Raw genomic sequence first — 12,102 nt, 5'->3', positions numbered from 1 at the left:
AGCAGGTGTGATAATGATATTCATTACCTGGAGCGGTTTCTCTCTGTTCCAAAACCAAAATGAAACCATGAAAAGTGTAGGATTAGCTAGGTAGCTAGCTACTGAAGCCTATTGAATGTACACACATGCTACTTTTGCTTTTCAGTTATTATTAACACTGTTTTACAGGAACAGTGGAGGGGAAAGGGAAACTATGCCAACAATCAACCAGCTCTGTGTGTCATCGCAGAGTGCAGATGAACGGTGTTTGGCTTCCCCCAGAGCTCCTCACCCTTCTGCTGCTGAGCTCCAGGCACTGGCAACACGGGGGGAAGCCACATACTTTTCATTTACACAAAATGTGATGACACGTTGCCTTTAGAAAATCAGCAAAGTCGCCCTTTATATTCATCGTCTTGTGTGGCGATCAGCAGTGATGTGGTGGTTCACTTTTACACTGTGATCTGTAGCCTATAGTCCGGCTTTAGCTTCTGACTATGTTTATCTTATTAGCCTGTTTTTGTTGTTGACTCAGTTTGACATCCTGTATATATAGACCCATCTGTCTGCTTCTCTTTCTGAAAGTACTTTGTATTGTTCCCCAAAATTCTGACAATATTTCCATCTCCTTGCTTGGTCTGACAGCTTGACAGACCATCAGAAAAGAGGCGGGATTTTGTGAGGGGTTGACTAAGCCTAAAGTTGGCTGGATAAAAAACCCAAGCTAAGCTTTGTGAGACAGGCCCCAGTGCTCAGAGCAGGAGTTATGAAGTTACAATAGTAGGATTGGACAAAATTGTAAAGTCTCACAAACACATTAATGGTGGTTAAATGTGTACTTTTTTATTACTAGGTTGTAAATTTCTGGATAGACTGGGTTTTAGATAAATTCAGAAATTTCTGCTCAGAATCTTTGAAGTGGCGCAGTGGTGTGCTCAGGGATTTTATCAATTTTAGGTTGGAAAACCTACTGAAACAGCACTTAGAGCATTTGATGGTAAAACTCTCCAGTGAAACCCAGACTAATAGAATTCTTTAACAGTTCTTTAAACAGGGCGAAGCTGGGTTCAGTGCAGGTTTTACTGTTGAGTAAAATCCTTCCACATTCCACTGCAATGATTTCCCTCCTACAGAAATAGCCCAATACCGCCAACCAATCTATGGGTCTAAACCTTGCATGGGAGTGCTTACATGAGTGTTCATCACTCATCGATTTTTTTTTACAAGTCATCCATACATGCCTCTGGAGCGGGGCGACAGCGCCCGCATGGCAAGTCACTGTAACCTAACAGGATGGAAAGATCTAAAGGAGAAGATAACGGACATGGCTGGTAATTCCCATCAGTGGGTGGCGTGACTGTCGGACTGTGCAGCAGACGTGAGCTCCGATGGCAGATCCATCACTGCGACGCAGTGGAGGGAGGCATCCCCCACCCTACCACACCCCACCCCACACACACCCCTCCCCCGCCCTCCTCCTCCTCTCCATTTCCACTATTTCAGAGAGCAGCATCTCAGCCTGCTCTGTTTCACTGGTCAGTCAAGCCCATCATCAGGTTAGAACGCAAGGCAATCCATCACCTTACAAGTCCACATCCACTGGCTGCATTGTATCCAGTCAGTAGCAGAGCACAGACAGTGTTATCCTTACAGTATGTTTTTACCACAGTTAATGGCTAAATTCAGCCTGAGCAACTGAAACTGAAACTCTTATCTCCTCAGTTTATGGATATTAAGCAACTTGGTCATGCACTGTTAAAAAAAAAATCAAGTTGTTAGTCTCAATTTCAACCTTTAAGGCATATTTTTCTCAAAATAGAAGAATCCCCTTAAATGGGAGTTTCCCAAATTTCAGGGATTTTCTAGTATCCGGTAACGCCACAAAACAATAGAAATCCCTTTACTACAACTGCAAAGTTAAGACTTTTTAAACATTTTCTTTCAATGTGGTGAAACTCATAATAGAAGGGGTATTTCTCACAGCCTCGTGGCAACACATGACCACGTCTATGAAGTGATTTGCAAGAATTTCACTCATTTAAATGAAGCCCTTCAATCAGTTTGTTAATGGTGTACTTGAAAATTGGCAGCGCTTCCTGATTCAATCAACATTGCATATAATTTGATTTGAATATTTCACTGTGATTTTAAATTCTCATAATCGTCTTTTTTCTTCAAACAGAGGAGATGATGTTAGTATGAAAAAATTAAAAAATTATACCTAAGGGTTTTTTGTGTTTTTACTTATCTGAATCAAGTACGTAAATATATAGAGTGTTGTATGTTCTGAGTGATTTGGGTCCATGTAAATGAAACTGACATAACATGAAAACTGGTGTTCAGTTTCCAGTAGTGCTACCTCCTGCTTGGGTGTGCTTTCCAAAATTCCTGTGTGGGAAGCCAGTGAGGGATCATTAAAAAAAAAAATCAAGTGAATTAGGTGGTAAAAAAAAAAAAAACATCGCCAGACGTGGTTATCTGGCTAGGTCCTGGTGGCATAGGGGTTTAAGAAGCTGCATGTGTCATTTAGAGCATATTTATGATCCAGATTTTGGGTCAGGACTGTCTCCACATGGTTCTCAACATGGAGGTGGCTGAGCCAGGAATTAGCAACCAACGATGCTAACTTTATAAATAGCACTAACAACTGCAACACTGCGGACAGAGCTAATGTTGAAAATGGAGGACTGTGCTACACTTCCTCAGTGACGCCATCGTGTTATCAGTGGTTACTGCCATATGAGTGCAGTGCAGAGCAGAAGTGATGAGCTAGCATGTTGGATACACACATGCATTAACATGAATGCACAGCTAACATGGCTAACAAAACATCCTACAGAGAAGCTCAGTTTAAAACACGCACAGGAGGAGAGCAACTTCATGTTCTGCTCAGGACGCCATTACATCACCACATTTTTACATAGCAAATAGTGGTTTGCTGATATATTAATGCTCTGAATGACAAAGCACATTCTTGCTTGCACGTCATCCCTGTTCTCTGCTCCGTTATTTCCTGTCAGCTCTCCTATCTTCACTGTGTAATGAAGGCAAGAATGCTCCCTGTTATCGCATGTATATCAGAGGAAACACGCACAGAACTGGACATTCCAAATTTGGGGGGGATAAGGGGTAAAACAGGACGGGAAACATGTAGAGACGCTGCCAAAATGTCACAGACAGAAGAGTGTGAGAAAAGCTGTGGAGCAGATTTTATGGAGCATCACTGGAGAGGAATCAGTGAGGCGGAGCCAGACTCTGATCAGACCAAATGTGTCAAATGGACCCAGTTGCCAGTGAAGTCACGCCATTACACACACTCATGTTCACACACTCATGTTCACATGTTAGATAATAGCGCTGATCATATGGACTGTGCCACTCATCTTAGCATTGGTTAGCATTGTCACCTCACAGCAAGAGGGTTCCTGGTTCGAAACCAAGGTGTGGGAGCCCATCTGTGCGGAGTTTGCATGTTCTCCCTGTGTCAGTGTGGGTTTTCTCCGGGTACTCCGGCTTCCTCCCACAGTCCAAAGACATGCAGGTTAACTGGTGACTCTAAATTGGCTGTATGTGTGTCATTTTGAGTGTTGATGGTTGTCTGTCTCTATGTGTCAGCCCTGTGATCATCTGGCATGTCTATATTGGATTGCACCTTATTTGCACCTTCCTTTTATCTAGTTTTTATATTTTGTACCTACAGTTAATGTGATTTTAGTCATTTTGCATATTTCACTCTTTGTATCTGTGCTTGGTCAACATTGTATTGCAACTGCTGCATAGCAATTTCCCTCGGGATAAACCAAAATGTCTCTTATCTCATCTTATCTTGTGAAATTATTAAAATTCAGCGTATTACATACAAATTTACCCCATTAATAGGCTATATATATCTTTAACAGTTGCTTATTTACACATTAAGCACAAGGAGGGGTGTCGAACATACGGTCTGTGGGCCAGAACCGGCCCACCAGAGGGTATAATCTGGCCCACTAGATGACTAGATGACGAGGCGCCAGGTTTCAGGAGCAAGTTAAACAATACCTACTTCATGTAAAATTCTGCTTTAGAGGCTTTTCCACTCTGACCAGAATACAGCCCTTTGATATAACACTGATTACTTACTGTGACCATGTTTAAAGAGTCAGCAGCTTCAGTTAAAAAAAATCAGTATCAGGAATTGGATAAATGCTCACGAGAGGTAGACTGACTGAATGTGGAAAACTGAGACATACTATTGAAATTGCATTTATTCTTCTTAAGACATCTCAGGCTGTTCATCTGTTTTGTAAAATAATGAATGTCTCCAGAATCTACCTGTAATTCTTTACTCAAAAAAAAAAAGGAAAAATATTGGAGCTGATAGCACGTATAGGTTATTGTGCAATGGGTTTATTGGTCCGGCCCATCTGGGATCAAATGGGGCTGTATGTGGCCCATAAACTAAGATGAATTTGACACCCCTGACATAAAGCAGCATTCCTTTAGACGCCTGATGAATCTAAGTCCAGTATTCACACCTCATTTCTGCCATTTGATCTCCACCAACTCCAGAGAAAGACAGTTTCTAAAAACTTTGGTTTGTTCATCAGCGAGTCACTAACTGTCTGCTGTTCGGTGCAGTGAGTGTACCACAGCTAATTGCTGATAGTTTTCAGTGTTGTGTCTGCAAATGATTTTGATGAGAGTGCTGAGACTGAACAACAAAAGATAAGCTGCCGGCTTAAAACCAAAATAATATGACAAAAGGCACTCGAAGCTCTGTAAAGTCCACAGAAAGTATAGAGTTGTGAGAAATTTCTCCACCAAAAGCAATGCCTTTCCTATTACATGTTGTCACTGTTAATATAAAGATAGATAAGTGCAGCTAAAAAGGTGCTTGAATAATTCTGGAGAGGAATTGTTGATCATTGAGTCTCATTCCCAGGTCATCCAATACCAGCACTTTGGGTTGGTGGTTTGGTCCGACTACCAACCCAAGGTCGTGAGTATTTGACAACCTGGGGACAATCAACTGTCTTTCCCCAGAATCACATGCTGCACCTTTAAACAACTGTGTGAAAACAGTGAAATTACATTTTTAAATAATCCATATTCTACTTATGTTTAGTCCTGAAAGTGACGGTGAATGCAGGTGCCTGAAACTCTGACTGAGTGCCATCAAACAGACTGTTGACTCGTCTCATGTGAATGCAGATATCAACGTGTGTGCTGGCGAGGCCTGCTGTATCACTTCAGCTATGACGAGCTGAGCACACGGCGGACTCTGGAGTCAGAAGAGTACCTGGAGATGTAAAGCAGGTTGGACGGGGTTATCTAGTCGCTTCAGAGACACTCCTCTCTACCACTCTCTCTCTGCTTCAAAGTGCTGCTATCAAGGTGCCACACTCTTCGCCATAAACGGATTGCTCTATGTGGAGAAAGAAGCGAGGGGGGGTGAAGTTTCCCTCAGGATCAAAACCGGGTCGTGAGCTGGGCTGGATTTTCTGAGAACAACGCCCTTCAACGATCAGCTCCAGCTCTGACCTCTGAACTGTGAACGCGATTGAAAATCTGGAGCGGCGCGTGGAGGAGAGAATAGAGGCTGTGGTCATTAATCACAGACGCCTACCGCCTCAAACACACACACACACACACACACACACAGTGATGACATTCAGGTTGCAAAGTCAGACTGGGTGGTTGTTCTGGGAATATTTGAGGTAGATTCTTCTCCAATTAAATACCACGAAAAATCCAAATCCAAGGCAATCACCCCCCTCTAGATGTGAATAGTCATCCCTGTAATGATGCATGCAGAGAAGAAAAATAACCAGGAGCCCAAAGTGCCGATTCCAGACACCACAGTAGGTGCTATTATCATTGACTTTATGGCCAAACATCAAGGTCAAGTGTTGTTTTGGCTGTTTGTGGGCGCGTGCAGCTGCCTGGGGAGGCTGGGCTCAGATCAGACAGCCCAGGACTCCGAAGCAGGATCACAGAGGTTACAGTTCACGCAGTATAAAGCACTACAACAAGACCGAGTCACCTTGACTTGTCAACTCCAGAGTTGTGCACCATCAATCTTCCTGCCTAGATGCACAGTAGCGCTCTGATTAGAGATCAAAGGTCAGCTTCACGAGAGAAACATCATTTTCAATTATACTCAGATTTTTTTTTAACATAATTCCATATTTTTCAAATTTCTTATTTTCGGTGACTTAACTGCATTCAGTTCTAATTTATGCTTTAGAATTCCAGTACAACAAAACATTTCTAAATTATTAAAGCTAGAGAGGAAACAATTAGTAGATTAATAAATGTGTCAATCAACAGATAATTAAAGGAAAGTATTTTGACAGTTAATCAAATAAAAAGGACAAACATTATCTTGTTCCAAGTTCCAGCATTGATTTTGTTTTCATTTTAATTTTGACATGTCATCTTTTTGGGGTTTTGGACTCACACAGATCAGTTAATCTGAAAACATTACGTTGAACTTGACAAATAAAACGTTTAATCAATAAAAAGAAAAATAATAATTAGTTGCAGCCCTGACTCAGACATTTAAAAAAAAAAACAGAACTCTGATGACAATATCAATAATTAAGATTTAAACAATCAAACAATAAAATATTGGTTATTAGAGAATAAATCAATTTGTCAGTGCTCTCTGGTTTGTCTCTAAATGACCTCAAACATATGTAAGATACATATTTCTCTGCATATTACTTACATAGTACTGTATACATATGTAAAATAAAGATATTTTATACTCAGATTTCAGGGGGGACACAGGGTACACCCCCAATAAAGACATGAATATAGCAGAGGACTTTTATTTTGACAAAATGTAAGACATGTTACTCCATAATTTAATGCAGAGAAGGCACAAATTGGTGCATAAAAAATCACCACAGTGCAGGAAATTGCAGGAATTGTTGGATGCTTGACAAAATTCTCTTGTGGAGGACCCCCACCCCCCTTGTGTTCCATATATGTGCCCCCCAAATGTTGAAGCAAAACTACGCCCTTGCATACACGCACCAAATGTTTAAGCTTAATACAGCAAACATAAAAGCTGCTGAATCTCTGGACCTTCCTCAGTAACACCTGAAACCTCCTTAAGAAGAAAGGTTGTCTAAAACCCAGTTAAGGTCTCTGGAATCCCTCAAGCACCCCTGGATCTCCACTTTAAGAGTCCCTTTGCGCATATGAAAGCGTTTTGCCGCAGCTGGCGACCACTTGTCACCGCCTGGAGAGGCAGCGGAGTCACTGAGCGAGGAGCCGGTGAGTGTAACAGAGCTGGGTAACTGGGCTGAGCTGAGGCCACTGAGACGGCGGCGGTGGTTGGCGGTGGGGGGAATTGCAGTGTTGTTCTCCGACACTGAACTCTCAGCCCTTTTGTACTCGGCTCTCTCCAGCAGCCGGACTTGAATAGCTCCAAAGTGACGCCTCCATGCTGCTTTAAAAGCTAAGTAGCACAAAGGTTGAACGAGGAACTGAGAGAAATGTTCACTTAGTCGACATCTGGGCCGGGGAAAAACACAACACTCCAACACTCTCCACGGCTCCCACTTGATGGCCACACAATGTACTTGTCCGAGCGCGTGCAGCCTATATCTGTGTGTGTTCAGTCGCGCAGCATGGGGCCATTTGCGCGAATGCCTTTGCTGTAGTAATTGAATTAATACCGGGCCCGCTCTTGATTTCAGCTTCAAAGAGCTCAGTGAAAACATATTGCATTTTTATTATTATGAGCTAATTCAGAGGCCTGGAGAGGGGGTAAGGGGTGGATGTGGAGGTGGAGGTAGGATGGAGGGGGCTGAGAGGGTTCACACTGTGTGAGCTGTGTTGTAGTGATCTCAGTGGGACTTTCTTCCCTCCCCACCGTGCAGACTGCTTGACACTGCAGGCCCCATTTGCACTGTTTGATAATAACACTTTAATGTGACTGCTATGACTGTCGCCAGTGGTCCACTGCATCTGTTACTCCCAGGGGAGAAAGGAGGGAGAGGGGGAGTGACTTCAAGTCACAATGCTGCACCGAGGCCACAGACACAACCACATCTGCCATTTACCAAAAAGAGAAAATGTCAGTAGTGTCAACATGGCTTAAATCCATCCTGTACCCTGAGTACCTGAGTGTGTGTGAAACTATAGGAACTGATAAGATGAAATCTAATTATTCCTCTACAGAAAAGAGTCACTACAGCAGCAAATAATAATTCAAGGGTAAAAAAATACATATACAAATAATATCACAGCCAATAAGGACCCTTCCTTATTGGCACAACATGGCAAACTCACCAACTGTCGGTTATTGTTAAATACACAACACCAGTGTGTGTAAATTGTACAAACACCACAGAGATGAAAGAGACAGCATATACACTATGAATAAATGTTATAATAAGGGCAGTATTTATATGAATGGAAATTAGTGGATTTTCAGCAAAAAGGCTAAATCAGACAAACATGAATTCCATAATTGAAAAATCTGAATTTGAAAGAGACAAAATCATGGGAAGCAATATTAAAGTTCTGCTGATTTTTAAAAAATCTCCTACAGTTTGATAACGAATTACAGAATTATGTAGTTGTGTAAAGTGTGAAAAAAAATAAGCCGAATTGAACGCACCGCCTCTCACCTTTTATCCATGTAAACTGCTCTGAATTTAACACACAAAATCCCCTTTAAAATCAAGTATGGACAAAAATCCGGATAACCCCAGGTGGTATTCTGCCGGTCCAGGACTAATAGTGGGTGTGTTAATTGAATAGTGGACCCATAGGTGATGGTCCCGCTCTGTGGTGTGTGCTGTATTGCTGTCTACCTGGGCTGTGCTGTTATCGGGGTCAAGGCGCGGCGCTCAGACAAGAGGCTTAAGCAGAGACAAGAGCCTTTAACACGAAATAAAACCATCAAAGTTCAGCTCTAATCCCCGCTGCTGTGGATAAGGCTGACTGTTAACGGGCTGCACAATAAACTCGGTTTACTCTAGGCGGGATGGCTTTGTGTGTGTGTGTGTGTGTGTGTGTGTGTGTGTGTGTGTGTGTGTGTGTGTGTGTGTGTGCGCGCGCGCTTTTTTTTGTCAAGCTACACAATTCATCTCAGACAACACGGCGAACAGGATTTATTTGGGGGAAAAAAGTCGAGTGGATTTCATCACCAGTGCGCTGTATTTAAAAAACACACCTTCCCCTCGACAGTGGGGATTTTACAATAAATTATCACGTGTGTTTGATGTCTGTAAATGACAGCAAGCTTGAGATTTTTAATTCAGAAGGAGAGCACAGGAGGAATAATTCAAGGGGAAGAGGAGGAGTGGACTCAGCAGGCAAAAATGTGACAAGCAGAGAATGGTGTCAAAAAGAAGTCCAACTTTGCTTTTAAATGTTAGTTTTTTAATTACAAAACTCAATTTAAAATGTATTCTTTCATTTTAAAATATGCTTGTATCCTTAAGCCTAGTATTTCTGCCATTATGGCTCCACAAAACATATTGCTTCTGTGTATATTTAAAGGAAAAGTGTTTAAATACTTTCAGCACCTTGGACAGCTCCACGTCCACCAGCTGTGTGTTTTACTTTGTGGGTTCCTTTTTAAAGAATATTTAAAAAATGAAAAAGTCACTCACATTCACACACTAAATCCACTGCACACGCAGACTACAATATAAAAAGGTTTAAATACATTTATGTGGGATTAAATTAAGAGAAAGTAATGAAATGAAATGAAAACTTTATTTGACACACTTCATATTCGTTTTATTTCATAAAAGAATTCAGATTTTGATTACACCTGTTGGCAATGAGCTGAAATCCAACTGCTGAGATTTTTTTTTTTCAATTAGAAATAGAATATTAGAATATATAGCCTATGTGTACTGAAAATAAAATGAAATTAAACATGGCACCTCTGAATGTTGAAGGGGTATATTTCATTAGAGAGGAGCTGGATTTAGACTTTTTATATATGATTTGGCAATCTTAAATAGTAGATGGAAAATTGAAATGTGTGAAGTGAGTCAGTGTCCTCTCTTTTTTTCTTTTCCTCTATCCGTTTCTGTCGGGAAGAGGGAGCTGAAAGTAATTGTGTCTGTTTGCTGCGTCATAATAGTAGAATTCGTGGCAAAATAACGCACAGCAAAGCCTCACTCTGCGTGCTAATAACTTTGCACTAAAGTGCGTAAATTAAACTGTATAATGTCATATTTTCATTATTATAATCAAAAATAAATAAAAAAAAAGAATAAATCTCCACTTGGAAAACCTTTGAGGTTTAATTCAAACACAACCCAAACATTAAGGAGAGCTGCACTACGCTGAAACACTATATCAACATGTATGGTTTCTTTTACACCTGCCTGGTAAAATAACCAGTCACACAATGCTCTAACTGGAGTGTGTCACTGGGTCCCAGTCTAACCCGCTGTGGAGTGTGTCCTCCTCTGCTGTCCAGGCAGCAGCCTGACTGTGGACTTTGAGTTTTGGTTTGCTATGGCGCCCCCATGAGACGGTTTCAACTGCCTGCGCCGTTTAGTGATCGCGGTTTAAGCCACCAGTTTTCTTCAGTGTCCAAACAACAACCTTCCAAATGTCTAAAAAGCTTTCATCGTCATCACACATTTTCCCTGCATGCGTGAAAGCTCGAGTTCCTCAGTAATGTAAAGCAACTGCTTTTTACGCACAGCGGTATTACGCACAGGGAAGACCCACCTGGTGCAAGTTTCACCGTCAAACAATTATATATAAAAAGTGTTTTGATCAAGTTTGGATCACACTTGGCATTTTATGCACTGTGCCATACAGCGAAATAACCCAGCAACCACGTCTCTCCAGCCATGGTGTGAATGCGTTTGGAAATGCGCACGTTGCACGAGTGAAGTGCTCTCACAGTGAGAAAATAATAACAATTATAGCCTTTAGACTATCAGTCAAAGCAGTGTGAGAGTGGAGAAAGTTGAGATGAAAGTACAGGCTGAGTAGGAGAATCTAACTCACCAGGCAAAGTGCAGGCGTCAGGAGGAACACGGCGCACCAACACGTCACCTGCATCCTCCCGGAGCTCAAAGTTCCACTAATTTCCCTCGGCTGGTAGTTGCGGCTTTGCGGATCATAAATCCACCTGATATCCGCCTCACAGCACGGTCAAGCCCGTCAGCAGCCCAGGCAAAAAGGACACAACGCACCCCATGACCGCAGAATAAAGGTGAGAGTTGGAGGTTGGGGGAACAGGACGGCGGAGCCGGTGAGGAGGCTGCTGCTGCGGGCGGTGATGGTGGCAGAGGGGGCTGTTGGGGGGGGGGGGGGGCGACAAACAACGGCTACTTGAGGGTTAATCCAGGTAGAGTGAGCGGCAGGGTCATAGCTGTCAGCAGGTTCAGGTCCTGATTGTCTGATAGCTGGCGCGCGCAGCGGTCGGAGCGCTCCGATCTGAAGAGAACGGCGGGGCTTTCCGCTTTATAACACGCGCCCACAACACAACCAGAGAGACTCTCGCTCTAGGGGGGGAGGGACGAGATAAGGGGGGGGGGGGGGGGGGGGAAGAGAAAAAAAAGGCAGGAAAAGACGAATAAAACGAGAGGAGATTGGTCCAAGACGCAGCGAGGATGAAGAAAGCGAAGTTTTTCCACCTTCTCTCTCTCTTGTATTTTTCATAAACAGACGCTCGTGAGGGAAAAGCGTTTCACCTTGGCTGCTGGTTAGTGCGCTTGATGTAGATGAATGAGCTGACATTCAGAACTCCGCTGCCAATAACTCCAGGCAGCCCCAAACAAGAGAGCCTCAAACCTGAACAAATACAGCACAACAGCTGTTGTTCATGATGTAATTCCAATATATTAATACTCATCATCACTGTCAGAAGCTACTGTATTACTGCTAATAGTAATGCTACTGACAACATCCCCCACATCTGCTGAACATACCCCAGCTGCAAAACCTCCATCTCATCAAATCATGTCATAAAAAACAAATTTCCCTAAAACAAGTGTAAAAAAAGAAGAATGTTCAAGCTCGTTCTAAGAGACTGTGAATTTTCTAGAAATGAGTGTCAGTATATAGAAACAAGAAAATATAAGATGTGCTAGAATTTAGAAAAATGACAAACATCTTAAAGCTGCAATCCTTGAGACTTTTATT

The 12,102-nt window shown here is 42.3% G+C and overlaps 1 protein-coding gene across 1 annotated transcript in view; it reads right to left on the bottom strand.

Annotated features, from left to right (window-relative positions):
• The window catches only part of nxph1 (neurexophilin 1), a 66,529-nt gene extending 55,263 nt beyond the window's left edge, over window positions 1-11,266 (bottom strand). Inside the window, exon 1 of the mRNA XM_049602313.1 lies at window positions 10,963-11,266. Coding sequence (XP_049458270.1) covers window positions 10,963-11,016 — 54 coding nt within the window. The 5' untranslated portion in view covers window positions 11,017-11,266. The remainder of the gene's footprint in view (window positions 1-10,962) is intronic.
• Between the last annotated feature and the right edge of the window lie 836 nt (window positions 11,267-12,102).

Source organism: Epinephelus fuscoguttatus, linkage group LG17, assembly GCF_011397635.1.
Source record: "Epinephelus fuscoguttatus linkage group LG17, E.fuscoguttatus.final_Chr_v1".
In the NCBI taxonomy this organism is placed as follows: domain Eukaryota; kingdom Metazoa; phylum Chordata; class Actinopteri; order Perciformes; family Serranidae; genus Epinephelus; species Epinephelus fuscoguttatus.
Note: the sequence above shows the minus strand (reverse complement) of the source record. Positions and strands in the feature narration are given on the sequence as shown.